Source organism: Rhinocladiella mackenziei, assembly GCF_000835555.1.
Source record: "Rhinocladiella mackenziei CBS 650.93 unplaced genomic scaffold supercont1.5, whole genome shotgun sequence".
Lineage (NCBI taxonomy): Eukaryota > Fungi > Ascomycota > Eurotiomycetes > Chaetothyriales > Herpotrichiellaceae > Rhinocladiella > Rhinocladiella mackenziei.
This window is the reverse complement of record NW_013550600.1, coordinates 1021997-1049381: the sequence shown is the minus strand read 5'-3', so window position 1 is coordinate 1049381 and position 27385 is coordinate 1021997. Positions and strand designations below refer to the sequence as shown.

The 27385-nt window shown below is 51.6% G+C and overlaps 13 protein-coding genes across 13 annotated transcripts; 5 read left to right on the top strand and 8 right to left on the bottom strand.

Annotated features, from left to right (window-relative positions):
- Positions 1-631: 631 nt before the first annotated feature.
- Z518_06856 (uncharacterized protein) lies at positions 632-4309 on the bottom strand (the record flags this gene model as incomplete). Its single annotated transcript, XM_013414986.1, has 3 exons — positions 632-2773; positions 2833-3086; positions 3139-4309. 3 exons carry the CDS (start codon positions 4307-4309, stop codon positions 632-634), a joined length of 3567 nt encoding a protein of 1188 aa, XP_013270440.1.
- Positions 4310-5490: 1181 nt separating this feature from the next.
- Z518_06855 (GTP-binding protein rho2) lies at positions 5491-6237 on the top strand (the record flags this gene model as incomplete). The annotated part of the gene is made up of 2 exons (XM_013414985.1): positions 5491-5528; positions 5667-6237. The coding sequence occupies 2 exons, from the start codon at positions 5491-5493 to the stop codon at positions 6235-6237; spliced, it is 609 nt and encodes a 202-aa protein (XP_013270439.1).
- Positions 6238-6795: 558 nt separating this feature from the next.
- On the bottom strand, positions 6796-7480 carry Z518_06854 (uncharacterized protein; the record flags this gene model as incomplete). The annotated part of the gene is made up of 2 exons (XM_013414984.1): positions 6796-7193; positions 7297-7480. The coding sequence occupies 2 exons, from the start codon at positions 7478-7480 to the stop codon at positions 6796-6798; spliced, it is 582 nt and encodes a 193-aa protein (XP_013270438.1).
- Positions 7481-8136: 656 nt separating this feature from the next.
- Z518_06853 (uncharacterized protein) lies at positions 8137-8913 on the bottom strand (the record flags this gene model as incomplete). Its single annotated transcript, XM_013414983.1, has 2 exons — positions 8137-8494; positions 8564-8913. 2 exons carry the CDS (start codon positions 8911-8913, stop codon positions 8137-8139), a joined length of 708 nt encoding a protein of 235 aa, XP_013270437.1.
- A 321-nt stretch (positions 8914-9234) lies between these two features.
- Positions 9235-10180, bottom strand: Z518_06852 (uncharacterized protein; the record flags this gene model as incomplete). The annotated part of the gene is made up of 3 exons (XM_013414982.1): positions 9235-9401; positions 9458-9764; positions 9929-10180. The coding sequence occupies 3 exons, from the start codon at positions 10178-10180 to the stop codon at positions 9235-9237; spliced, it is 726 nt and encodes a 241-aa protein (XP_013270436.1).
- A 1475-nt stretch (positions 10181-11655) lies between these two features.
- Positions 11656-12497, bottom strand: Z518_06851 (uncharacterized protein; the record flags this gene model as incomplete). Its single annotated transcript, XM_013414981.1, has 2 exons — positions 11656-12300; positions 12387-12497. 2 exons carry the CDS (start codon positions 12495-12497, stop codon positions 11656-11658), a joined length of 756 nt encoding a protein of 251 aa, XP_013270435.1.
- A 62-nt stretch (positions 12498-12559) lies between these two features.
- Z518_06850 (uncharacterized protein) lies at positions 12560-12868 on the bottom strand (the record flags this gene model as incomplete). Its single annotated transcript, XM_013414980.1, has 2 exons — positions 12560-12726; positions 12769-12868. The coding sequence occupies 2 exons, from the start codon at positions 12866-12868 to the stop codon at positions 12560-12562; spliced, it is 267 nt and encodes an 88-aa protein (XP_013270434.1).
- A 590-nt stretch (positions 12869-13458) lies between these two features.
- Positions 13459-15169, bottom strand: Z518_06849 (uncharacterized protein; the record flags this gene model as incomplete). The annotated part of the gene is made up of 4 exons (XM_013414979.1): positions 13459-13659; positions 13710-14109; positions 14159-14406; positions 14456-15169. The coding sequence occupies 4 exons, from the start codon at positions 15167-15169 to the stop codon at positions 13459-13461; spliced, it is 1563 nt and encodes a 520-aa protein (XP_013270433.1).
- Positions 15170-15821: 652 nt separating this feature from the next.
- On the bottom strand, positions 15822-17150 carry Z518_06848 (uncharacterized protein; the record flags this gene model as incomplete). The annotated part of the gene is made up of 1 exon (XM_013414978.1): positions 15822-17150. One exon carries the CDS (start codon positions 17148-17150, stop codon positions 15822-15824), a length of 1329 nt encoding a protein of 442 aa, XP_013270432.1.
- A 587-nt stretch (positions 17151-17737) lies between these two features.
- On the top strand, positions 17738-19288 carry Z518_06847 (galactokinase; the record flags this gene model as incomplete). The annotated part of the gene is made up of 1 exon (XM_013414977.1): positions 17738-19288. One exon carries the CDS (start codon positions 17738-17740, stop codon positions 19286-19288), a length of 1551 nt encoding a protein of 516 aa, XP_013270431.1.
- A 1361-nt stretch (positions 19289-20649) lies between these two features.
- Z518_06846 (uncharacterized protein) lies at positions 20650-22338 on the top strand (the record flags this gene model as incomplete). Its single annotated transcript, XM_013414976.1, has 1 exon — positions 20650-22338. The coding sequence occupies one exon, from the start codon at positions 20650-20652 to the stop codon at positions 22336-22338; it is 1689 nt and encodes a 562-aa protein (XP_013270430.1).
- An 869-nt stretch (positions 22339-23207) lies between these two features.
- Z518_06845 (uncharacterized protein) lies at positions 23208-24833 on the top strand (the record flags this gene model as incomplete). Its single annotated transcript, XM_013414975.1, has 1 exon — positions 23208-24833. One exon carries the CDS (start codon positions 23208-23210, stop codon positions 24831-24833), a length of 1626 nt encoding a protein of 541 aa, XP_013270429.1.
- A 998-nt stretch (positions 24834-25831) lies between these two features.
- Positions 25832-27013, top strand: Z518_06844 (allantoicase; the record flags this gene model as incomplete). The annotated part of the gene is made up of 1 exon (XM_013414974.1): positions 25832-27013. The coding sequence occupies one exon, from the start codon at positions 25832-25834 to the stop codon at positions 27011-27013; it is 1182 nt and encodes a 393-aa protein (XP_013270428.1).
- Between the last annotated feature and the right edge of the window lie 372 nt (positions 27014-27385).

Below are 27385 nucleotides of genomic sequence, written 5' to 3'. Positions count from 1 at the left end.
ATTCGTAACCGCGTGTGACCGTCGGGGTCGGACGAAACCGATTCAGGAGGGACTGGACATATGAGGAGAACAACGGGACTCGAGAGGAAGATTCAGAACTGATGTGCCGTGACACTTGGGGAAGATCGGCATAATACGACGTGTTGTGGACAAGATTCTTGCACATTATTGGCGTGGGATGAGATTTCGCACGTTGTCTAGGATGAAGATTGATTTGGGGTATCTCGATGCAGCGACAGGAAGATGAATAAGGGAGCACACCGGGGGTCAGGAATTATCTGGAAGACAAACAGGATGATTTCTCCGAAATCCATGGTGGTATTGAGCCATAAAGCCATAGAAGCCGCTTTTATGACTACTCTCGCATTTCTGTCACTCTAGGCAGTCGACCAGCCAAACCCTGATGCAATTAAGGGTAACGGGGCAAAAAAAGCTCCTAGAAGGGGTACATGCCTCCAAATGAAGCTAATCCTTCCACAAAAACACTCGCACATATTAACTCACCGAGACACAAGCGTCGGCCTGATTCCAAGGCACCATATTATGTTATGGACATGCTGCGTCGAAACTGCTGCGCTGCCCATTGAACCCGATCTCACTCAGATATCCTGTCCTGGGAGGGGGTTAACCACTAGAAACTCCTGCCATGAGGTCCGAAACTGCCGGAGCCAATGCCTCCAAAGGTAGCTGTGTGCATGTGCGGAGTGTGTCCCAGTACCGGACTGCCAATCTCGCCCACACTGCTTCGTGGTTGGCCTGATGTATCTTCGACGAATTTGACGACTTGTCCTCTCCCTGGGTCAACGACCACCTCAAATGAGCCACCGCCATTTTGCGGGTTGCCTTCCGTATCGCAAATGCCCAGCATCTCATCCATGGAAACGGGTGGTTCACCCGGGGTTTTCAGCACATCCACTTGTCGCAGAAGGGTCTGTACGGGATAATAACCATCGGCACTGATGGCAGGAACTTGTGACAACTGGCGACAGGCTTGAACAAGCATGAGTCTCACCGCAACCGGTCGAGGAAGATGGGGTCTTGATATCGGCTGAGATCCGGCGCCCATGGCTCCAAAGGGTGGTTGAGACCAGCCAGGACTGGGCCGTTGTGTTGTTGGTGGTCCCCACCCCGGTGCATTCGACATTCCAGAATTGAAACTACTCCAACCAGGTCCACCCGAGCCCAAATATTCCTGCTTGGGCTCGGCGAAGCTACTGGCAAATGGCAATCTCGTCGATCCCGGGGGCCCAACTGGCGGCAGATTCACCCGTGCGTCCGTATTCTCCAAGAATGACGCGTCAGAATCGTCCAGCAATGCTTTGCTACCCAGCTGTGTGGTCAGCAGCTCAACATCAGAATCTGGTGATTGTTGTGGCTTCTGCTTGTCTGGTGTGGTACTGGACGGTCGAGCAATTGGTCCTGGTCGAGCAATTGGAGCTGGCTGCGAACCACTGTCGTTGGATGGTTGTCTGGAGTGCACTGGTGGTTTGGATACCGGTTGTTGATTGGCCGCCGGAGGCGCCTGAGCCGGGGGTTGTGGGGCAAATGACATTTGATGACCAGGCTGGAATGGTCGAGGAAATCCTGGAGGATATGGCATACCGTTCGGGGCGAATCTTGGCTGATTCGCAATGGGAGGGCCCTGATACATTGGCATCGGAGGTACCATATTGGGCACCATGCCCGGGGCGCCCATTGGCGGACCACCACCAACCCCCAGTCCAGGCAGTCCATTCATGTTGAAGGGAAATTGTCCACGGCCATGGTTGTTCAAAGGTGACCTTGGAGCTGATGGTTGTGGATGATGTAGTACGGGAGGTTGTCCTTGCGCTTTGGCGGGCTGTCCCGGCCCAGGAGTCTGAGGCATGGCCACCGTCGCTGGAGACGCCGAGCTTCGCGAGATTTCGGTGCTGGCCTTCTGGGATCGCGGAGATGAACCATGAGAATGCGGTCCTGGCTGTGAAGATTGCCTGTTTCGCGCCGGAGTGGCGATTTTGGGAGGAAGGATCGGAGTAGCCACTTGAAAATGAGGCGACTGGATACTCGAGCCACGAGATGGGGGATGTAAACCCGGTGGAAGAGCAACGGGCTGCTGCTTCGTACCTGGTTGGGCACGATCCTTGGCTTCCTTTTCGGCTTTGAGAGACGCCTCCTTGTCCTTTCTCGCCTGTTCTTCTTTGGCTTTTCTCTCTTGCTCTGCTTTTGCCTTTCGCTCCCGGGCCTCCTTCTCTTTGGCTTCTCGTTCTTCACGCTCCTTTTTCTTGGCATCCTCACGCTTCTGTCGTTCTCGCTCCTTGGCCTCGCGTTGCTTGCGTTCCTGTTCGGCTTGTCGGTCGCGCTGCTCTTGTTGTTTTCGGTGCCTCTCGGCTTCCTTTCGAAGTCGCTCTTCTTCCGCCGCCTTTTTTTCCGCCTCACGCTTCTTTCTTTGCTCTTCTCGGCGTTGGCGCTGCTCCTGTTGCTTCTTCTCCTCCAGCTCTCGCGCAGCTGCTTCCTGGGCGGCTTTCTCGGCCTCCTTCTTCGCCCTTTCTTCCTCCTTTGCCAGTTTCTGCAGTCGCTTTTTCTCCTTCTTTTTCGCTGCTTCTCGGGCCTTCTTGGCTTCTCGTTGTGTGTCAAGGCGGCTTTCTTCATCAAGCTCTTCGAGCAATTTCTTCTGGCGTTCCGCTGCTACCTTTTCTCGATAAGCGGTCAATACACGCTGTTCGAACATCCGAGCAGCAAAGATCTGAAACATCCGTCGACCTTCTTCCATTCGTTGCTCTTCAGTCATGGAGTCCTAAGACACAAAGTCGTCAGAAAAATCATCCTCACACTCCCCGACTCGACGTCACTGACCATATCGTCTCCCTCGAAATCGTCTTCTTCCTGACTGTCATAGTCCTCATCGTCTTCCTCGTCGTCATAATCATCATCGTCGTCTATCGGAGGATGATTGTGACCTTCATGGATATTTCGATGAGCTAGGGAAGAAGAAGGGTAACGAATTTCTTCCTCACGTTGCATGCGTCTCTCCGCCAATTGCTCCATCATATCAATGAAATGCTTCCCATCGTTCTTCAGTAGATCGTCGGCTACTGTGAGGATGCCATCTATACATATTGTCAGTCCATCCAACAACCGTCAAGGAAATTCCACTCAGACCCTTGACAGTCAAACTATTGCCAAACTGGAAGAAATCGGGCGGACCCGGTGGTAGCCCGTGGCCGTCGAGCTCGCCTTCTTCGCTGTACACTTCTTCCTCTTCGTCGTCGTACTCTTCATCGTCCTCGAGATCCTCGTCGTCTTCGTCGATTTCGTGTACTCGACTCCGTGAAGGATATGAACCGGCCATGAGAGGTGCATGTCGTTTGAATGGAGGCCGAGGTGGTGCCATCATGTGCGGTACGTTGGAAAGATCGGTGTTGTGGTTGGCGAATTGCTCCAGCTCCTCATAATAGGCGTCGTAAAGGACTTCGAGTTCTTCCTCGATCGCTGTCCGCTTTCGCCCACATACCGAACAACTACACGAATGCTTTTGTTGTTCCTTCATCTTTCGCAACACGGCCTCTTTCTCCACCTTTACCAACGATCTCCGCTCCTCTTCACCCAATTCCAGCCAAAATTGCTTGATATTCTCTCGTTCGGCTTGTGTGGAGGTGTTCCAGATGTGTTCGTTGGACAATTTGTGCGAGGCTCGCATGGCGATATTCGATAGAGGCGGCATATGCGACCTCGACATCATTGTCGAGGTTCGCGAAAGTGACTCGGAGTCGGGTGCATGAGTCTTTGTGTTCTTGGCCTTTTTCCGCTTGCTCGTATTCAGCCACGAGCTGTCTGGCATCCCGTCTGCACCATTGCCGTAGTTAGGATTCTCGTCCCCGCTGTAGAAGGCTTCTTCCGGGCTTCCAATTCCAGCGTACGCCGGTTCCGAGGGATCTGCGTAATCGGCTTCTTCTGTGAAATATCCTTTTACAGGCCCCCGACCTTGCTTGACAGGCGGTAATTGTCCATTCTGTTGCGGGCTCGAGTGGTCATGCCCATTGACCAGATTCTGCTCGGCAGCCCGCTTTGCCGCCTCCTTCTCACGTCTCTTTTGTTTTTTCCGGTTGACGGCCGGCGCCCTCGCAGGCTCTCCGGCAGACTCTGTCGTGTCCCCGGTCTTCGAATCTGAGTCGGGTTTGGCATTTGATTGTTGCCCGTTCACAGAACGGTTGATGACTGGAGCAGAGCCCGGTGTCGGTGGAGGTGCAGGCACGCTCTTCAAAGATTCGTTTAGAGGTTGTGGTTTCGCGGCATGGATCTGCGTGCTGCTGGCCTTCTTCTTAGAGGGCATTTTGTTGACGGGTTTTCTACAGTGTTGGGCCTTGCCAATGGTGGTGTGCCAGGGCCAACGCCGTTTCTTGATCCGGTCAGGATTGCATCAAGATCCCTTTTATTGCTGGTGGGGGGGGTATGACAAATTGGAGGGAAAGAGGCGGTCGCAAAGAGTCAGCAGGGCGTTAACCAAGGGCCGACCAGGGGATTATCAAGGACGGGAAAAAGATCAGTAGTGGTGTTGGGCGTATTGCAGCGGGAAGGGAGTGGTCGAATGTGAGGAAGTTCGATGTTTGACGGTCGTGGGGCGGCGTTATACTGTAGGTTAGAGATTACATGTTGCAAGTCACATTGCGGTTCGTACCTACTTCTACCCACCGTAGCACCTATGACCTATACCCCGTACCAGGCCCTGAGAGAGCCTGAGGATGTGCTTCGCTGCGGCTATGCTTCTTTGCCTCTGAGCGCCACCTATTAGTCCTGTGCCTTTGGACAGGGATTGCCATTGCTATTGAGGCTTCCAATATCTACATCAATTATTGACCGCGTTCTTGGGTTCACTGTTGCGAATTGACTCTCAACTCTCCACCGTTTCTTCTCTTCAAATCACACGAACCTCACACCACTTCCACCTGGACCGCAGCTGTATCTCAGAACTTCTTCTACCTAGATCTACCATTGCATCATAACTCCTCTGACCCGGACCGGGCCTGCGGTGTCTTTTGTTATCGCTGTTCCGTCCCACCAAGAAAATCTATTTGTGGCTGCGCCTCATCGCTCCGGTCCCCATCACCCTCGCTTTGCAGGACAGGCTTCGTTGGAACCCCCCACGGAACACCTTCAAGCCTCAGTCTCTCAGAGATCTTCTAGCATCTATCAACTCGATAGGCACTACTTCTTCAATCCGCGTGTGAAAGTTCAACGAGCCCCGAGAGTGCAACCTATGATTTTGTCGCTGTATGCGACCTCGGGGCCATCTTTGTGACGCTGAGTTACACCACTTTGATCCACCACTTCAGCTCTGCCGGTCCATAAGAAGAGCCGGACTTCTCTTCCTTTTTTTTTTTTCTTTTTGTGCCGCCTCCCCTCAATCCATCCATCGACCTCGTCAAGTGCTCGTTGCAGTTTCCTATCTGAATCGATCCCTTTTCCGCCGTCGCCCGTCTGCCAGCTGGGCGGAGTGACAAGACAACCGCAGACATGGCACAAAATCAGGCACAACAGAATGTGATGAGAAGGTTTGGCCTCCCCGACCACATACCCCATTCCCTGTCTTGATGAGGCTTCAACCCTCCTGAGCCTTGTTCATTTCTGCCGGGACGCGCGTCATCCAAGCGGGGAAAATGATCAACGAAGATAATCTAATAGTGGTACAGGAAACTTGTCATAATAGGCGACGGTGCCTGCGGCAAGACATCTCTTCTATCGGTCTTCACCCTGGGCTATTTCCCGACCCATTATGTCCCGACGGTGTTTGAGAATTACGTGACGGATTGTCGAGTTGATGGCCGATCAGTACAGCTAGCCTTGTGGGATACAGCGGGACAAGAAGACTACGAGAGATTGAGACCACTCGCGTATGCAAAATCGCACGTTATCCTCATTGGTTTCAGCGTAGACAGCCCCGACAGTCTGGAAAACGTACGGCACAAATGGATCGAGGAAGCGCGAGAACGATGTCCGGATGTGCCAATCATTCTCGTTGGATTGAAAAAAGATCTTCGAGATGACCCTCTGGCAATTGAGGAGATGAGGAAGAAGAGCCTGAAATTCGTCACACCGCGAGAAGGCGCAGAAATGGCACAGGCCTGCGGAGCCCGGAAATATCTTGAATGTTCTAGCCTGACTGGCGAGGGAGTGGATGACGTTTTTGAAGCTGCAACAAGGGCAGCGCTTCTGACGTTTAACGGTAAACAAGGTGGAGGTGGATGCTGCGTTATCCTGTGATTTTTGACCATGTCAATATCATTGCTGACGATGGGGAAGGCAAACAAAAAGTCAGTGGCACTCATTTTGGCTCGGGGTCCGCGAGCATTTGGAGTTGGTCCTCGAGACACAAAAGTTTTAAAAAAGAAAAAAAAAAAAAAAAAGGCAAACAAAGATGGCGAAGAGGTGCTATATATTGGGACTCGTGATTGGCATTTTCCTTCGGAGTCGGGATCGTTTGCATCCTGCTTCACTTTCAGACGACATTTTCCTTTCTTCCGACTTTCGTGCTGAAACTTAGCGAATAGCAAATGACGGACTCTCCCTTGTTTCCAGCGTCACCAAAGAACTATTGAATCGGAATCAATGTATCATGGATGGTGGAACAGTTTCCGTAAAGTTTTATGTATATAAGCGTTTAATTTCCTTTGAATTCCCGATACTCGACTTGGACTCCCTCAAGCAAAGCAAGAAAGGATTAATTAATCCCGATCCTAGAGTAATGATCTTTTGTCCGTCTGTATTCACAGCTTTCGGAATCTTCATCATCACGGGACAGCTGGGAACTCTCTGATCCTGTCATCTTTTCCACCCATAATCCCAAATCTTTGCCTTTGCGCCTAGCCCTGTCCCTCCACTCCCTAACCCGCCCGTACTGCCCATCCACTCCACCAAGCCCCTAGCATACTCAATGGGTACACCACCTCCTCGTTCGGGTATACTCCAAATACCCGTCTTCATCTGTGCCTTGCGGAATAATCTGCCGCCATCGCCCACGCCGATGCGCAGCTCCTCATTCGCTGCGTTCATTGCGTTGTATTGCCTCTCCAGCTCCAATTGGCGCGCCTGCTTGAGTTTTGCCTGGTACAGGTTCCAGGCACGATGGATCGTCCAGTGTCGTAGGTATCGGTTACGCGAAAACCGGAGCGGTCGCGGCGTCAGGGTCGTCGGGTGATGAAGAAAATATCGAATCAGAGCTTTAAAAAAGTAGTTGTTAGCAAAGGCGGAACAGATAGACGAATACCAAACGATGCCACAAGATTGAATGATCAGAAGGATGTGAAGCAATGTAAGACTAACTGATTCTTTTCTCAGGCTTGCCGCCTTTCTTCTTCTTCGCGAGAATCGGGCTGGTTGAAAAATGGGAGGATGAGGTTTTGGTAGTCGCGGATGAGATGGCTGGCAGGGCATTGCGCAACGGCGAGAGTCGTAGGGGGATTTGGAACACGTTCGCCAGAGCGGTGCGGATCGAGGAGACGTGCATGGTGAATTGGCAAGGGGAGATGCAACGTCAAAGGTAGTGGAATAATGTACACATTTCTCAAAGAGAAATGATCCCCTGACCTCAATTGATACTCAAAATGCGGTCGAGCTTTGGGGCGAGGCCTGGCCTTGGCGAGGATCAAACTCTGCTATAGGTCCACTCTGTACTCGCCCGGTTCGCGCAAGCTAGATGAGTGATCACCGGGGACTTCTCCCTGTGGTAGTGACCTTTTGGATCAGGACATGAATGGTAACGAGGGATCCCAGCGAGGACTGAGCCTGTGGTGTTGTGACTCCCTAAGCAGCACGTGATCTCTCGTAGTCACGTGTCTGTAGTATGATGCGAGAGGGAAAAAGGGACTACTTTTGGGCGGCTGGAGATTCCAACTTCTTTGGCATTATATTGAGAACTCCTTGCTCAATCATTGTTAGTATCATCTCTTGCTTTGCATTCGGCCGCATCTGCGTAGATCTTTCAATATACGAATGAGAAAGAACTCAGGGCGGTTCATGCGGTGTGGAGCTCTCCTAGATACGGCGCTGGCCGTTCAAGAATCGTCTTGCCCATTCCTGAGGGGTTTTCAGCACCAGAGATTGATCACGCATCAGCGGAAGATGAATGGTTTGAACATGATGTGTGCCTCGGCAATAAGTATCTTATAGAGTATATGTTATGGCGACATGGAGATATACTTTGATGTGTTTTGTCGGGCCAATGTAGATAAATCCAGTCTTGTGCTTCGACGTTCCAGACAAATCCCGGCGGGCGAGGTCAAGTTGACGTATAGGGGGCTTCATCCCTGGAACGCCAACATATAGCTGGGCAGCCCCGGCCGCGTCGACATCGCCCGTATTGGTGACCCTAGCTGTGGCGGTGACAATGTTCTCCCAAATAGCAGGATTTCCACCCGGCAGTATAGGCCTCTGCTCTGGTCGTCCTGGAGTGTGGTAACGATGCAATTGACGGAAAGATTGGAGTGCTCGAAAGTGGAATAGGACAAGCCGAAGCGCAATTCTAACCGGGGCTCAATGTTACCCTTATCGAAATGCTTACAATCGAGGTAAATGTCTTCATCGAAGTTACTCTTGGGGGAACTTCGAAGATTTCCCCTTGCCGTTATGCCTCAAAGTCTCGTAATCAGACTCATTTCTGGCCGCGGTGTATGGTAATTTACCTGACGGAGACACATTGCCATAAAGGATTTCCACGAGAGCACGGCCGCTGTCTTGACTAGGGAGACGGGCGAAGATCACGACAGTGACATTCTCATGATCGATCCATTGGTCTACCAGACGGATGCCAGCAATGTGAATAGCCACGATAGTATCTGAACAGTTGGTGGCAACGTTTTTGACAAGGGCGTCAGAGTGATCATCATTAAGCGAAGACCGGTCGGCACCTTCGCCGGAAAGGCGTTGATGAAAATGAGGCATGCGTCGCCCACGTCGTTGGCGGCCGGCTGTACAGACTGAAAGTCATGAAATATTTGCAAAAATGGGATTTCGGCACTCCGGTGGAAAACAGTCATTCCGTATCTCGAGAACTTGATAACTCAAAATGGGAAGTTCTGATTCACAATTCTCAGAAAGTTGAATCTCAGCCCAGCCACGTCCATAATCCATTCGCCGTCGGAGTAAATATTTCTAGATTTGGACTGAGGATATTCTCGACGCGTCTCAGAGCGGCGGTCTGAACAGCAGCACTAGCAGCCATTAGGGGAACACGGCCGGTAGTATCCGGTAAGCATTGTGTGATCATAGTCGCGACGATATTGACAACGATGTTACAGAAGCCATGGTGAAGGGGTTGACGGTGCCGATTGACTTGATGAATATGGTCCCGTAGACCGATGAGAAATTCTGGCCTGTCAATTGTAGGAACACATCGACTCCGACGACGATCAAGGTTCGCTTCATGTTGACTGTGAAGATGGAAACGTCCTGTACAAAATGATGGTGTATCGCTAGAGAGACTTACAGCCACGGAAAATTTCCACAATGCGGCCCTTCCCCTCGTCAATGGCGAGGATCAGCTTTTGCTCTTCCAATTCGGCATCAATCTGTGTCTGGGTAAATTTGCCTTCGCGAAGAGCTTGGAGGGATGCCCTCGCATCTTCCTCACGTCCCTTCATCAAGAGCCAGCGGAGAGACTCGTCCATGAACCACACTCCCACAGCAGTAATGCTGGGAACAATGAAGAAAAGGCCCAGGGGAATGCGCCATGCCCTGTCATCTTGAATTCCACGTGGGCCACGGCAGATGAGAGATTGGACGAGTTGACCTAGCTAAAGCTCTTGTAAGCTTCTTTTCTTCTCCATTTCCGGGGGCTTCAACAATAAAACCCATCAAAAGACCTGACTGGTAAGTACCAACGACGAGCCCTCGAACCGGGGCTGGTGTTATCTCCGATTGTAGAACAGGCATAAGAGCCAGTTCCATTCCTATATACACATATGCAACAATTTGCCTGCTCTTTATGCTGCGAGGTCGTCAGGATTATCGCGCCGACAACGGCCCAGATGCACATGGTAAACATGCAAATTTTGCGCCCCCATCGCCGAGAAATATAATTTCCAGTAACCAGGCCGAAAGCGAAGCCGATATATGTCAGCGAGTTGAGGAGCGAGAGGAAATAGGACTCGAGAGCGTATTTGCCAGTTTTTCCTGAGTAGACCCCGAATTTTCGAGTGAAGGCATCCATGGCTTGAGTCCCGCTGAAGGCACCTCGGTCCATGCCAAAATTCAGCCGGGAAAGGGCGATGAGTCCGCATGCATATAGCAGTCGCCCGTTGAAACAACCGGTTACATGACGCCATCCCTAGCCCTTGTCGGTGCTGTCCACCACAAGTGTGTGATTGTCAGCCATCATGTTGGATTGACAGGCGAGAGAAACAATGACAACAATCCCCGGAAAGCAGGAACAATAAGCATGATGGAGAAAACTTCGGGAGCTGTCTTGGAGTATATAAGCTGTAAGTGATGTCCAGACTGGCCACCAGTATCGAGCTAGTTCTGTCCCCAGAATCAAATGGTCTTTGTGGCTTATGAAACCTCGGATGGAGAGGCCTTGGCCACGTTAACCCTATTTGAACGCGGCGATTCTTAGCTGGTATTGTCACTGCTGCAATCTAAGAGAAGGGAAATTCACGGCTACCTCACCCCGTTTTGGGACGAGGATGATGCCGCCCTGTGCTTCACCCCTGGCTCGCGGCTCACTGGTATCTTACGGCTGAAATCCTGGCCGCCCAGGCCTCGCTGCGCATCACGTGATTGAGCCGGCAACATTAATCTTGGCAATTCTTGGCGGCGCACACATGCGCCCTACAACGATTCACGCGATTGGCCAACTCCTCGGGATCCAGAAAATCTAGAATCCGGAAACCACCAAATCCTTTGCTCTGATTGGCTGGCCCCATCGGATCCAGTCCATGGGCCAACCCCCGGGCCTCTCGTATCACGTGATTAACCAACCCTCGCTACTCCGGAAAGTCTATAATCCGAGTATTATGTCATCCTGTGCTCTGATCGGCCGGTCCCATCAGATCCAGTCCACGACCGGGTAGAGTGCCGCCGTAGCCCGGACAATCTATAATCCGACACTTAATCATGTGCTCTAATTGGCTGACCCTATCGGATCCAATCCACGGCCCACCCCAGGAATGAGTGGAATGCCGCCGTAGCCCAGAAAATCTATAATCCAACGCCTAAACACATGCTCTAATTGGCTGACCCCATCAGACCCAATCCATGGACCACTTCGAGCGGGGCGCTGAACACGTGATACTTGGCACTTGATCACGTGCGATTAACTAGAGCACTTAACTAGATCCTGTCAACTACCCCCATCGGATCCAGTCTACGGACCTCTTTTCGGGGGGTTGATTAACCAGAGCATTTAACTAGATCCGCTCAGCAACAACCCCCATCGGATCCAGTCTATGGACCACCCCAGGGGCCGTTGGCACTATTAAAGGCAATTACCAACCGGGGGTACGATTATTAGAAGAAATCGACGGGGAAAATTAGTGATTTGACCGTGTCAGATATTCTCACTCGAAAACGCTCGAAATCAAAAGGCTCTTCGAATAGGATACCTCCGAGTGACTTGACGCGAGACACCGCGACGTAGCTGGGACCCGCCACAAGCCGTGAGGTTAAGGACGGCCTTTTTCACCGTCATTCCTTGCGCCCTATGACCGTGATCGCATAGGCATTGGTGATGGGGAACTGTGTCCGAGAACAGCTGACGGCACCGTAGTAGAAATCTCGCCTCGAGCGAATGATCGGCACCAAAGAATGGCCACCTGCGTCACCTAGAGAAGGCCTCTCGTAGCCGTCAAAGTGGACGAGAATCGCGAATGGAGGGTCCTTCCGCCAATTCGCATCCGCCTTCCAAATGATATCCTCCACCGTCCCGAGAGAGCCGTTCACCAGGCCGCGTTCGGTCCAGATATTCTCGGTCAACATAATTCGACAGTCCATTGACAGTGGAATCGCCGTCTGCAGGTTGCCGGCTTCTTCGGTCGTCGCATTCGACGCCTGGATCCCTTCATGAGACGCATGGACGACGAAAACAGGCCGTCGAAGATCTCGCAGGCGATCGTGATTGAACTCCGCCACCTGTTGCTTCGTGCTATAAGTGCGGAGGGCGTCCGCAAATGCTAGAATCTCCGACGGCACGACTGACTGAACACGAGTCGACAGGAGTTGCCAATCGTCCACGGAAACCGTGTCGTCCCGGAGACTGTCCAGCGCCTTTCTGAACGCCGAGGCTTCTTCATCCTGTCCCTCTTGGCGGCGAATGACGTTGAGTTCGATCGTCTGATTAAAGGCGCGAGCGAGGTTCGAGCCGCGATCTCCTGCGGGTCCTTTAACGGCCCATCATAGTACAGGGGCTTCATCATCACCGGGGGCAATTGAAAAAAGTCGCCCGTCATCACAATATTGAGACCACCGAAAAGCATATCTGATTTGGCGGGAAAGATCTCGCGAGAACGTTGATCGAGCCACGATAGCATCTTTAAGCCAATCATCGATTTCTCGTCAATGAATGGGGGTACCGCACGTCGCGGAGACTCGCCTAAGTTGCCTGTAAGTTCTGCGGGCTCAGTTTCTCATATTCCTTGGTGAACCTGACCGGAAGTCGGAATAGAGCGTGCAGGGTCCGCCCATTAATTGCATGGGCCGCCACACCCGTGGGAGCGACACGGAGAATCGGATTCGGGAGATCATGGGCACTGGCCATCTCTTGGAGGGTAGTAGAGATCAGCATAATCACGTACGACTTACCAGTCCCGGCCTTACCGTCGAGATTGATGAGGAATTGGTCCGGATTGAACCCGGCAAGGACTCGACGGCGGCCAAGTGAGCCGGAGATGTGGGCCTTCATTTGCTTCCAAAAATCCAGGTGAAGATGACTGGGAACCAAGAGAGATAGAGCTCCGTCTCGAAGAACGGCGGATTGTTGCAGGGTAGTTGGCCTCTCGCATGTCTAAGCATCGATGCCACTCACGTACTGCCGCGTTCTTTGTTCATAGATTGGCTTAACCGATAGGCAACCAGGAAGCACTGTTATCAACGATACTTAAGGTAATGTCGTTGACAGGGAAATCGGCCTCCGGTTTAGCCTGGGCCTGGGCTCCCCATCACTTTTGACCTCGCTATAACAAGTGCCCTTCCATCTTCCTCCCCCTCTCCATCCTAGCCTTCCTTGCACTTTTCAATGGCACTATCGAAGCTCTGCACTTTCAGTCAGCTGTTCCCTCTTCACCAACCACCCACCCTTTTTGAAAAAAAAAAAAAAACCCCCCTTCATGCCCTATCCAACTGTGCTGTTCATGCTCGATGAACATCTCCCTGCACTTCTAGCTAGACGCATCACACATCACAGCCTGACTGGCTGTGCAAGACATCCAAGGCGGAGATACTCGAGCGATGAATGATTCCGATCAGAAATTGCATAAAATCTGGGACATGGGATCATTCTTGCGGAGACAGAAGGTCCGTCGATTCCTGTGCAGGTTGAGCGACTGACTCCTGTGCAGACTGAAGGACTAATGACTCGAACCATTGTTGGAAGTTTGTCGTACCCCATTCGCTGAGAATGCGAATAGCTGTGATCACCTTATAGCAGCCAAGCACGGTACTGGTAGTTCCAACGAGGAATCTTGACAGTATTTTCTGTTGGCAGTTGTAAGAATCTGGAGTCTCGACATCAACGCGCAACTCACCGCGCCGTCCGCTGTATCGCAAGCGAACATGAGGAACCACTGGTCACCATACACGTACAAGAGTGGTAAGGCGATCTGGACAGGACCGTTTTTGCAAAGCTTGCGAATGCGTTTGAAGTACGCCGATGCCCACACACCAAGTTGTATATCCGCGTCCTGCACCGAACCGCCTGGTCCTTTTGTTTCAACGCTGACAAAGGCTGGTGCAAATCGAAGAGGGTGATACATGGACTGATTGATGGTTCTGAGATTTGGATGTTGACCGTCAAGTAGCTCAATGATGCGACGCTCCATGTCTTTGTCAGTTACCAAATTGATGGTGAAATCGACCATCTTTGATTGCAAGGATCTCCCACCGACGTCACGATGGTCAAACGCGGGGCAGATTTTGGCTGTTGTGCTCGTAGGGTCAGTAAATTTCGGAATTAATGTGGGAATGATCTCCATACACATTTCGGAATACGACACCCTTACAGGCCTCCAGAGCCAGGTCCAGTATAGGGCTGTGTACAATACAATTCCAGGAAGGCTCTGCTTCTTGATCAAGTGAACACTGCGACGTTGCGTCGCAGATCTTTTTGACATAACGTAGTTCCCAAAGCAACTGGGTCCTTGATCTGGTGTTCGCTATCGAAGTCTCATCGAACATATGAGGGAGTAGAAGGTCGGTTTCGTTGTTGCATTCGGAGATCTCATCCTGTAAAGGGTTATCATTGTCCAAAGTTGTTTAATCATAGCCAGTTCACCTTGATGTGTGCAGGCAGGACTCCGGTAGCCCAGCCAACCGCGCGTAGTTTCTCATAAAGACCCCTGGCGTCAGATGGCAGCTTCTCTAGGTTCTTCGAAAGGTCCTCATACCGAATAGGCATTTTAGCAAAGAGAAGGTCGCCCATTCGTTTGACTGGACTTTTAGAAGTGGCTTTTGAATTGCCGGCCGACGAATCTGATGGCTCCATAGACCCCAAGCCGGAGGCTGTCTTGTTTTGGAGAGCGGGCACATAGGCTGAACCCTTGGTTTGGGCTAGAGTCGGGTTAGGAGCTCGAGGTCGTGGTGTTAAGTCTTCCTGTGCTGCGTCATTGTCTTCTTCGGAATATCTACTTTGCCGGTTTTGGGGTTTGGCAATATTAGATCGCTTTGTGGGTGGAGGTTGCGGTGTCAGGTCTCCCTCCCCTTTGGAGTTTCGAGTCCGCTTCTTTTTTGGAGGCATGGGGCGTGGATGTTTCTCTGGCGTGAAAACGGGGCGGTTTCTCTTCACGGTTGAGTCGCGGCCTCCGAGCGCAGGTGTCTTTCTCCTGGCACCTGTCGGACCAGTTGTGCCGGTCAAAGACCTAGAAGAGCCTGGCGTTGGTTTGTGTTGGAAGATATGTCTGCCCAGATCGGAGGCAACGCAGACGTCATGCACCCATGCCGCGACCACAGCGTTAGGGGAGAAACCACCGTCCGTAGAAACGTTGCACATGTCAAAATGATTCATACATTCGAATCGTACCGCACGGTAAAGGATCCTTGTTGAAGTTTTGAAGGAGAGTTTGGTAGGTTGACCATCAAATGTTTGTTGTGACAACGCCAAGCCCCGTAACGGGTCATGTAGTTACGTGCTTATAGTGAAAAAGAAGGGAGGAAAAAAGGCGGATTTTCTCGAGGGCCTTCGTGGCTCTCGAACCAGGAGAAGGTCCATTGCTTTTATGCACGGAGAGAGGACTTTGAAAAAGGGTTGGAGAGGGCCGAAAGGGAGAGAATCTGTGACCCGTTTCGAGGAAATCTAAAATTGGAAACCTGCGCCAGAAAGCGGATTCTGAAGAGGGGGGAAGGACAATTCAACTTATAGAAGTCGTGTCATCGCCTCGCTCGTCGATGCGGAATCCTGGTCTGGCGTAGAAGTAATGGTCGCCATCGAAAAGGGCGGGTGTGACTGGGAAGGGAGGGATTAAGGGTGAGTAAAGCGGCGCGGGTTGGGTGAGTGTCCAGGTGAGCTTGGCGTCGATTTACCTCCTCTTTACCCGCCAAGTATCATTATTTTGGGTATCTATCATTGATGATCTGTTGCATTTGTCATTCTGGAAAACTCCGAGGCTCCCGATCAAGGCTGAACCCTTTTCGCCACCAGCAATTCAAAGCCAGTATTTCTTCGTTCTCTTATCATAGTTCATGATTCGTCGCTTTCGATGACCCTGTGCCAATTTCCATCGGCAGTACAACACCAGAGCATCCTTCAACACAACAAATAGACACCCTCCTAGCACACTTCTTCCCCATTTTGTCGCCAGTAGGCCTGGTCGACCGTTCGTATAATTGGAACCATTTACCCATGAAGAGGGTAGAACATATTTGAGGATGGAGCCTATTCCTGCCGCCGCTGCGGGAAAGAACAATGCTCCCAAGGCAGATTGTCCGATTCCAGAGGTACTTTCAAACAGCTGATCTCCACCGTTCCCCAGTATCTGGTGGACGTGGCCATTGTCTGGTCGAGCTTGTCCATTATCTCCGTTTCCACCTCCTCCTTGCGCACCACCCTCACCGTCTGGTTGGGCGTTGAGATTCACTTCCAATTCTAGAACAATACCTTCTTCTTGCGCATGGCCTGGAGCGTCTAGCGTGTCACCGTTATTTTCCCCTTGTCCAGGCTCCCGCTGAGCATGCCTGGGCTGCACTTCATCCAACCACTTTTTGTTGAGATCGCAGAAGGCTTTGTGATAACACCAATTGTACGCCGATCTCACGGCAGGCAAACATGCAAACACGGTGCTCGGCAGAGGTGGCCAGACGGTCATGTCCAGCTCAGATTTGTCGCCAATCTGGGTGCTTAGGAGGAACAATGTACCACCCGGTAGTACAAAGTCGGAGTAGTTGGTGCGAGCGAAAATCAGGTTGACAGGAATCATCGAGTATGCGAAGAGCCAGGAACGATGCACCATAGCTTCTTGAAAAATGCGTCGAGCCTCCTTCTCCCCAAACACCAAGAACACCGAGTAGAAGCCATGAACCCAAGCGCCGACATAAACAGTACCCAGAAGCGACATCGCGATACATGGTAAAACCATCCTTCCGAGGGCGCGGTCCATTGCACGGTAGCCATCCACAACGTAACTCTTGGGTCTGACCACCTTGATCTCAGATTTACATTGTGGACATAGAATCTGATGTGAACTTTTTCGTTTGTCGTTCTTGGGGTTTTCGATGTCCGCCACCCAATCCAGAAGGCAGGCTTCATGCGCAGTCAGGCTGCATAAGCAGGGCGTCCGCCAAACCGGAGGGTTGTTCGGATCATCTTCGGTGGCGTCGCTCATACATATCCAACATTTCTTCGTTCCCGCCGTCGAAGAGCGTGACAGCGCCGGAGGTCCAGCCGGAGAGGTGGAGGTTGCGGCACTAGGATCAGGAGAGGTTCCGGAGGGTGGGCCTTGATCTCGAGAGACCAGATCGTAGTCTTCAGAGTTCATGGTGAGGTTCGGAGTCGGACGAGGATGGATACAATCGATGGAGGATAATGGAGATGTTGATGGGAGAGGGGAGGCAGCGAAGCCGTCCCAAGGCGAAAGGCAACGAGACGGATGAGGTGACAGGCTTACTACATGAATAGACGAGCGTGAGATGATGGCTTCGGTCGTTATTGTCAAGATGGTAAAGAGCTCGTTTGTCTGGAGAGTGACTGGGACAAAAGGCGATGGCCTGGCACGCGGCTTGTTCAAAAGTGGCCCGACAGGTGCAGTGCCGCTATGACGTTTTTCCGCCCCGAGGCGCGGTGCCGCACGATGTCGTTCCGTTAATTATGTTGTCCCCTCAGCAATTCGTTCCTTTGCCCAGACATTCGTCCCCGATCTTGCAGCACCATGTCGCAGAGGGAACAGAAAGCGCAATAGAACTGTGCCGGCAAACTCAAGAAGTGTGGTTAGTTAACGACGCGAGGGTGAAATCGGGCATTATCACACTAAATTCCCCAGGTACCTTGCTCTCTGGCTGAAGTCTTTGTCCCATATCTGACTGTGTTCCCGAGATCATTCAACGTTATTCTTCAAGAACATTCGCAATGGATCCCATGGTACCAAAAGTCGACAACTTGGATCGTGTCTATGAAGGTGCCTCAAAAGGGCTTGCTGTGCCCCCTAAACTCGAACAACGCTTCCACAATCTGATCCGGTCCTTCAACGATAAGTATGGCCATAGACCGGAGTTTGTATCACGAAGCCCCGGCCGGGTCAACATCATCGGTGAACACATTGACTATTCTTTGTACAACGTACTACCAGCAGCTGTTACTGTTGATGTCCTCATCGCCGTCCGAGTGGTGAAAGACACCAGCGGTCTCGAACCCCGCATCCAAATCGCCAACATAAATCCCACCAAATATCCCTCCCAAACAGTCACCATTCCCCCCTCTGGGGAGGTGCAAGTCGACAAGGAACACCACTCCTGGGCCAACTATTTCCTGGCTGGCCTGAAGGGCTCGTTGCCGTATCTCCGCAAGAAGCTTGGCGATTCATTCCAGGCCCATGGCATGGAGTTATTGATTGATGGAAATGTTCCAGCTGGCGGTGGGCTTTCAAGCAGTGCTGCTCTCGTGTGCGCCTCTGCTCTCGCTGTCATGGTGGCAAACAATTACGACATTTCGAAGGAGGACTTATTAGATCTCTGCATCGTGTCGGAACGCGCAGTTGGAGTGTTCTCTGGCGGTATGGATCAGGCTGCATCGATCTTCTCCGAGAGGGGTTACCTCCTTTATTGTCACTTCTTTCCCACCTTTGGTGCTGAGCATGTCCTGATGCCAGCATCAGATCCCGAAGTTACCTTTCTGGTTGCACAGTCCTTCGTCACCTCTGATAAAGCGGTCACCGCACCCATTCACTATAACCTCCGGGTCGTGGAGTGTACTCTTGCCACTGTGGTTCTTGCCAAAATGCACGATATTGCGTTGAACCCGGATAAGAGCCCTCTTGGATTCTGTTTGCGGAATTTCCAGGAAGAGATCATGAAGAAAGAAGGCCGTAGGGACGAGCCACTCGAATCTCAGGTGGATGCCGTGATTCGGATCATAAAATCGAAACTTGAGAGAGAGAGCTATACCAGAGAAGACATCGCACAGATCTTGGAGATTTCGGTGGAAGAACTCGAGAATCGTTATATGTCCAAATTTCCTATCCGCGCCGACGGTTTCAAATTGACACAACGTGCCTTGCATGTATTGGAAGAGGCTGGCCGTGTCCTGAAATTCCGGGACACTTTGACGACGTCAGGGAAACTGGATAATGAGAAGCTCCTGTATCTCGGGACCCTCATGAACCAGAGCCAAGCCTCCTGCAGGGATGTGTATGAATGTTCTTGTCCTGAAATTGATGACATCTGTTCTATCGCGCGTAGGGCTGGAGCTTATGGGACTCGGCTCACCGGAGCCGGCTGGGGCGGTTGCACTGTGCACCTGGTGCCGCAAGATAAAGTCGAAGCTGTGACGGAAGCCCTTAAGAAGGAATATTATTTCAGGAAGTTCCCTGATATTAGCGACGAGAAGCTTCAGGAAGCCATCGTCATTTCCAAACCGGGTCAAGGGTCATCGCTGATCGTGGGCTCCGCACTCGACGTGTGAATGTCGCGCCTCGTATCGAGGCCCTTTGGCCTGTCCTCATGAGTCCGACCACAAGCAAGTAGATCCAAAAAGGCTCATAACAACTAGAGATCTGGGAACTGCTATCGAAACCGTCTCCACACAGGGGCTGTGAATTTACTTAGGCTAAACAGACACTCGGCGTCTTCGGCCCACGATTTTCTGCCAGGGCTCTCGTGTGCTGCAATATCTGATCAATTCAACCCTTCTGTTGTTACTCCAACACAACTTGACCAACGTGGACCGGAAACAATCCCTCTCGATCCGCTCTTCTCACACACCGAGTCGGTCGATTTCATCAGCTAGTCTCTCCAACAGTCTCCCGAATCCCCCCAGAATCTTCTTCAGACACCTTGGTCGACATGTCGGAGGATGATGAAGCACATCCATTTCCATTCGTGGGAGATGAAGTGACCTCGACGCGGAGAGGAATTTGATGTGGAAAGAGACGGTGATCTTCTCCTGACTTGTCTGGATCGCCGCTCGACGAGTTAGTGGTTGGGCTGCGTCGTGCTATTGAACAACGGGCAGAAGAGGGAGGGGTTCCGGAATATCTTCTTCAGGCCGCTTGGACATGACTGTGACCATGCTTCGAGCTGACTACCTTCCAAATCTCTCAGCGAACATTCTCAACCGAATTGCCATCTTTGTTTACCAAGGCCAAGTTCCCAACGTCCGTAAAAACAAAGATCATACCCATTCCTCCCTCGCGGCAGACGAGCTGTGCCAACTTCGTTTGACTGGATGGATTGAGTTGACCAAGGGTCGGACTTTTGACCGTTGCACAAACTGAGTTTAGCGTCGGCAGTTTATCCACGTGATGATATATTTGGCGGAGCAACTCCGCTCATCATGCCCCACAACCATCGGCCTCTGAGATTCGAGGAATGAGTCTGTCTCGCTTTTCTTCTTACCCGACTTCCCACTAGTGATGGTACCGACCTCCCCGATATTTTGTGCTGAATTCGACGACATGAGGTTAGTGCAATTTGGGCTAAACACCCAAGTTTATTGCCCCCGTGTTCATCCCGTGTTCGTTCAAGCTCCTGACCATCTACAGTATAAGCTGACATTGCACCATCATTATAGAAACGATGGAGGCTTGGGAATGCTCTATCTGATTGCCTCACTCGCTCATTTCGTGGTCAATCCTTGCTTCCGAAGTGATTACCCTCCAGCTACGACTCAAACGTCAGTATTGTCCCTCCTGTAACTTCAGATTCTAGACATTTATCTAGCTTTTCATTCTCACTTCTCACTGTTTCATTTCCTGTCTTTACTCTTCTAGCCCACTATAGCCTTCTTTCTTTTTTGGATACATCCCTTCCATATTTGGTCCCAAGATGCCGCCGAGAGTATACTGCTCATCATTTCCCCCAATTCATCCGGTCGATGTCGATCTCCTTACCTATCTATTCTCGAACCCAAAGAATACTCCCGATGACAAACCCATTTACATCGATGCTGTTACTGGTGCTTCTCGCAGTTATGGAGATATCAAACGCAGGACTCGATCGTTGGCTCACGGCTTACGCGATCTAGGAGTGGAGCCTAAAGATATTGTCGCTTTCATCAGTCCAAACAGTATCGACTATGCCATCACTTGCTATGGCATCTTGGGTTGTGGAGCAACAGTGTCTCCAGTCAACGCAGCTTATACACCCGTGGAGTTGCAGTCACAACTTGAAACCAGTGGAGCCAAATATCTGATTGTTCACTCGGCTCTTCTCGATACGGCCGAGAAGGCAGTCAAGTTTGATCCCGATATCAAAGTGATCCAGGCAGATGGCACCCCTGACAAACAAGGCAGACCCACCGCGGAATTTCTGGCAACTAAATGTCCATCCAGTCCACTTGTCAGCATTCGACCAGAAGAAGCAAGTGAACGCCTGAGTTTCATGTGCTTCTCTTCTGGTACAACAGGCCGAGCCAAGGGTGTCATGACCACACACAAAAACCTAGTATCCAATGTTCAGCAATGGCTGGCTCAAGTTCCCTACGAAGCAACCGGTGACCAGACGACAGTGACATTTTTGCCGTTCAGCCACATATATGGCTTGACTTCCTTTATATGTGTGAATTCAATGGTGGGAAACACCGCCGTTGTCCTGAGCCGTTTCGAACCCGAACGATACATGAGCTCTATTCAGAAGTACAGACCAGAATCCGTCAGCCTCGTCCCGCCAGTCATGCTACTCCTCGCCAAACATCCCTTGGTGGAGAAATACGATCTCGGCAGCCTGAAGAGGATCCTCTCTGCCGCAGCTCCGCTAAGTGTGGGACTTCGGGAAGCAGTTGAAGAACGATTCAAGAAGTTATACGGGACAACGGTACTTGGCCTGCAAGCTTGGGGGATGACCGAAACCAGTCCTTTAGGCTCGATGGTGCCGCCGACTCGACCAGACAAACGGCACACCGTGGGGAATATTGCCCCGAGCATGGAATTCAGAGTGGTGGATCCAGAGACCATGCAAGATACCGAGACTGACACGGATGGTTCTTCCAAACCAGGTGAGATCTGGTGTCGTGGACCCAACGTTACAAAAGGCTACTATCGAAATGAAGAAGCCACGAAAACCGGGTTTGCGTCCGACGAAGATGGAAAGCTATGGCTCCGCACTGGAGACATTGGTCTGATCGACAAAGACGGATTTATCATCATTGTCGACCGAATAAAGGAAATGATCAAGTACAAGGGCTGGCAGATAATCCCGTCAGAATTGGAAGGCAAACTACTGGAACACCCTGATGTCGAAGATGCATGTGTGGTCGGACATTGGGTTGAGGAGCAAGCAACCGAGCTGCCGGTGGGTTTCGTTGTCATCACCCAGAAGGCGAAGACCACGAGCGAAAAGGCCATTGTGGACGGTATTCATCAGTGGTTGAATAGCCAAATTGCGAACCACAAGAGATTAAGAGGAGGTTTGTTTGTCGTCGAGGCCATTCCAAAGAGCGCTAGCGGCAAGATCATGAGAAGGCAGCTAAAGGATATACTGAAAGCAAAGAGCCCGAAAGCAGAATCAAAGTTGTGACCACAGATCTGTTCGTGGATGTGTCGATTGCCAGCAAGCGAATCTAGATCGGTTCTTGTAAGATGTTGGCATTATCGACTCCCCTGACACCGAATCAATTAAGCGAAACCGGTTTATTCCTTCGCATCAAATTCAATTAGTTCTCGCTGACTATTGACAAGGCCCTGGACAATCACGTGCCGTCTTTTGAGATTCAAATGACCAAGTCTGGCTGTTTTCTCGTCGCTTCAACACAGTCACACCGCAATCAATCATGATCGCGAATCAGCCAGATGATATCTCTCCCGAAGCGACGGCCTGATCCGATTTCTGTTCCGATCCGTCGGCCACAACAAAGTCACCGTCCATTGTTCGGCCCAAGTCGACAAGGGGACCTGCGCAAAAATTTCTTGCTGAATTTGCTCTCGCATCATTGGTCCACTCGGTAATCGGCAACACGAAAGCGGGATTTCCTGGCAAAGTGAGACCAATGAGAAATATTCACGTCCACAGACGGAGAATGACCGAGATCGGACGGCCTCAACGATAGAAGGTCATCATTGGAGAAGACGCCAGATGCCAGTCCCGGTGGAGTCAGAAGATGCTACAAGGAAGCGGTCCGTCGATGGATATGATGCCCTGAAGAGAAGTTATGGGGAATGCTACAGTCAGAATGGTTGGGGGAATTCCAAGGGTATCTTTTCTACTCTATTGCATGTTATCTATCTCCCTGACGCCCTTTGATCTGTTTTGTGGAAATATTCTTAAACTGCGGTCCTTCCGATTTGTGGTAAGGCTCCATTCTTTGGACAGTTTACTTTGAAATCAAGTCGCTCCTTCAAAGCAATGACTATCAATTGCCTCCTCCTGTTTCTACAAGAAATTTCATAATGACAGGCGAACTTCATTTGGACAATGTCGAAGATGACCATGTCATTTCGCAAATCCTTCCCATCCAATCATCGCCGAACCGACCTGCTCCGTTGGATCTTGAGAAGACTTCCACCACCGACTTGAAAGTTCAGGAAGACGAGAAGGGAGAGCTCTCACGTGTACGGTCGACGGTCTCGCACCACGATATCCATGGCGTTCCCAGTCACAGCAGCTCCTATGTTGAAGTCAATGCCGCTCAGTATGAACGATTCAGCGAACGCCGCAAACTCCTCATCACATGCGTGCTTTCACTCTGTGGTTTCCTGGCTCCTATCTCTTCAACGACCATTCTTGCCGCCATCCCCGAAGTGGCAGCCACCTATAATAGCAGCGGGAGCATCATTAACTTATCCAACGCCCTCTACCTCGTCTTCATGGGTTTGTCACCGAGCCTCTGGGGGCCCTTGTCCACAATATACGGTCGACGATGGATCTGCATTATCACCGCAGCATTATTCTTCGCATTCAGTGTCGGCACGGCCCTCGCACCCAACCTGGCCTCCTACTTCATCTTCCGTATGCTGACCGCGTACCAAGGCACCTCATTTCTCATCGTCGGAACCTCCTGCCTCGGCGATATTTACACGCCCACAGCACGAGCGACCGCTCTCGGCTGGTTCCTGTCCGGCACGCTGATCGGTCCTGCTTTCGGCCCATTCATAGGCGGCATCATCGTCACCTTTCGGTCCTGGCGTGACATTTTCTGGCTTCAATCTGCCCTCGGCGGCCTCGCGGCCCTCTTGGTCATTTTCTTCCTCCCGGAAACCATCCCGGCGAAGAAGATCGATCAACTCCGCGAGTATTCTCGGAAAGAGCGCACGACTCGCATTCTCCACTGGGTCTCGCCCTTCCGCGTCGCCGTCCTCCTCTTCTCCTACCCGAATCTCCTGATCGCCGGCCTCGCTTCCAGCGCGCTGGTGTGGAACATGTACTCCCTCCTCACACCTATCCGATATGTGCTTAACCCACGATTCCACCTTACCTCGCCCATCCAGTCCGGGCTTTTCTACATCGCTCCCGGCTGCGGGTATTTACTGGGCACCTTCTTCGGCGGGCGCTGGGCCGACCATATCGTGAAGAAGTGGATCCGAAAGAAAAACCGACGCGTGCCTGAAGATCGATTGCGATCTTGCTATGCGTTCGTCGGTGGCGTCGTGCCAGCCTGCATGCTCGTGTACGGCTGGTCGGTGGAGAAGGAGGTCGGTGGAATCCCGCTCCCCGTAGCGGCCATGTTTGCACAGGGCGTCGCGCAGCTCTTCTGCTTCCCGAGCCTCAACACATACTGCCTCGATGTCATGCAAGCCAAAGGCCGTTCCGCCGAGGTCGTCGCCGGCAACTACATGATTCGATACGTGTTTGCGGCCGCCGGCAGCGCGGTGTGCCTTCCAGCCATTGAAAAAATCGGCGTCGGCTGGTTTAGTACCATCTCTACTGGGTTTCTGATCGTCAGTGCCGCCAGCGTTTGGGCCACGACCGCGTGGGGCGAGGCCTGGAGACATGCTGTTGACGATAGAAAGAAACAGAAGAGGAAGGCGCGGGAGAGTGAGGAGGAGAAGGCCAAGGGTGGGAAAGGTGGTGTCTGAAAGGGGTTGGAGCCGGGGGTCAGATCGAACGAAGATCTCAGAACATGAAAGATGCATATACGACAGGAGTTAATATTCTCGATTCGATGACCGGGGTCGTTGTTCTTTTTGAGTTTCACCAGGTTATGGAATTTACGGCGTTATGAAAACGGCATGTTGAGGTTCGTGACTTCTGAATAGAGACAACTTGGGACAAGATTACTGAATAGCTTAGTCAGATGGGATAGCGCGGTTTGATATGGCATGGTGCATGGTATATAAAGAGAAGGGCGTCTGGGATTGGTCTCAAAGAATGATTCAAGATGGGAGAAATATGAAATCACGGGTAGGGTTATTCCCAGCGGAAAAAAGGAACGGTGATAAGATTTGAATTGAGAAGGACAGAATCAATCCACCTCTTGGCTAGACAGGAAAAATAGAGGAATGAGAAAAAAAAGAAAAAAACAGAAAAGATATAAAATCAAGGGGGAAAACTCCTAAACTGAGCCTGAGTCCTTGGTTCGGATCCCAGAGACGCTTCTTTCAGGAGCAGATTCCTTTATCTGGGCATTTGGGACCGCGACAAGCTCGTCCATAGACACAAGCAGAATCATGCACTCTCAACCCAAAGAAGCCTTGCCGACAAAAAGGCTGAAATTTTGTTGGATCTTGGATATACCAATCACAGCTGTCCGGTCCTGCTCACGTGCCCGTTAGATCGCATTCACGTGCAAGAAGCGGGGATGCTGTCGAAGGTGGGGGATCGAGAGAGATGCTTCGGCGGCCTCCGCGATCGGGTTAGACGTAGAGAGTTGCTTGCTAGTCAAAAAGTCGCAGGGAACCAAAAAAAAACCAAAAGCCTCTGGATGCGGGCAGAGAGGTTTTCGGAAACTTTCAGAAATTATGGTTGTTTCCACGATTGTTCTCTGAACTCGGTCCTCACTTGAAATTCAGTTTCCAGTTAGCCGATCTTACCTGACTGCGCTATACCTCCCCTATTTTCAAGACAAGTCACCACAATGGAAGTCCACATCCAACCACAAGAGATTTCCGAGACTGTACTAGACCAAGCGGTTCCTTTATCCACACCCAAGTCATGTGTGACAGTGACACCTGTGCCGGCGGCCCTGATCGACAGTACATTCTCGTCCTCTACGATCCTGACGACCACGGTGCTCGGTGCCCAAGTCCTTTCTTTCTCTGATGAGTACTTCGCCTCCGCTACGAATGTGCTCACGCCCGGCCCTCCGATCCGCAAGCCAGGGTACTTCATACACACCGGCGCATGGTATGATGGATGGGAGACAAGAAGACATAATCCGAAAGAGTTCGATTGGGTAGTGATCAAGCTTGGGTGCGTGGGGACGATAGATGCTGTAGAAGTGGACACCGCGCATTTCAATGGCAATGAGGCTCCATTCGCTGGGTTGGACGGGTGTTTTCTCACCCCGGAACAAGAGGAGGGCAGTGGAGTGGAAAAGGAGGAATTTCAAGGCTGGGTGGAAGTACTGCCACCCTCCAAGTGCGGACCCAGCCAACGTCAAGCCTGGAGGGTTTCCGGGCCAGGAGTCACAGGGAAAGAGTTCACGCACCTCAGGTTAAAGCAGTATCCCGATGGAGGGATTGCGCGGTTGAGGGTATATGGCCAGGTCGTTCCTCCGCCCCTCCCTGCGAGTGCAGCAGCGGGAGAGAGGCCCGTCGAAGACCTTGCCAGTGCTCTCAACGGTGGTGTGGCCATTGAATGCTCCGATCAGCATTTCGGCGGCAAGTCATACCTGCTTCTGCCGGGGCGGGGAAAGGATATGGGCGACGGCTGGGAGACTGCACGCAGCAGGACCAAAGGTCACACGGACTGGGTTATTGTCAGGTTGGGATTGAAAGGAAGGAGTATCGAGAAGGTCGTTGTCGACACAAAGGATTTTCGAGGGAACTTCCCCAGGGCGGTCAAGGTGGAAGCCTGGTCAACTGAGGTTGCGAAAGCGGCATTGGGAACGGAAGCTGATCCCAAGGCCCAGGATGTTGGTTGGGTGCCGCTGATTCAGGGTGAACAGCCTTGTCAAGCTGACACAGAGCATGTTTTTGAGACAGGAGAATTGGTAGTGTCTAAGGCTCCTGAGGGAAAGGTCTGGACGCACGCGAAGATGACGATCATCCCGGACGGTGGTGTGAAGAGGTTAAGGATATTTGGAAAGAGAGCGTAAGAGGTACTTGCTAGTCGTAAATGGTACCACCGTTAGCATACTCATTTCGCTGGGCCGCGAGGTACATCTACCAAAAGAGCAACCTTTCGTTGGTTTGCAGGGCAAACCAATAGATTCCCCTTATTCCCTGGTTCCTCGCCGCCAAGAGCGAAATCGGCGGGATGGGAAGAAAGTGGTGCCCCACTGTGTCATGATTTCGGTGGTCCTCCACAAAGCCCTGCCACTGACTGGCCGAGACCGAGCAAATTTGGTTTGGAGATACACCTTGAGATGCGGACTCACCTACTGACTCATAATTATCCAACCTTCTCTCTCTTATTACTGCTCCCTCTTTCACTCGAATAGAGACTTTCTCCCTCCATCCGTCTTGCC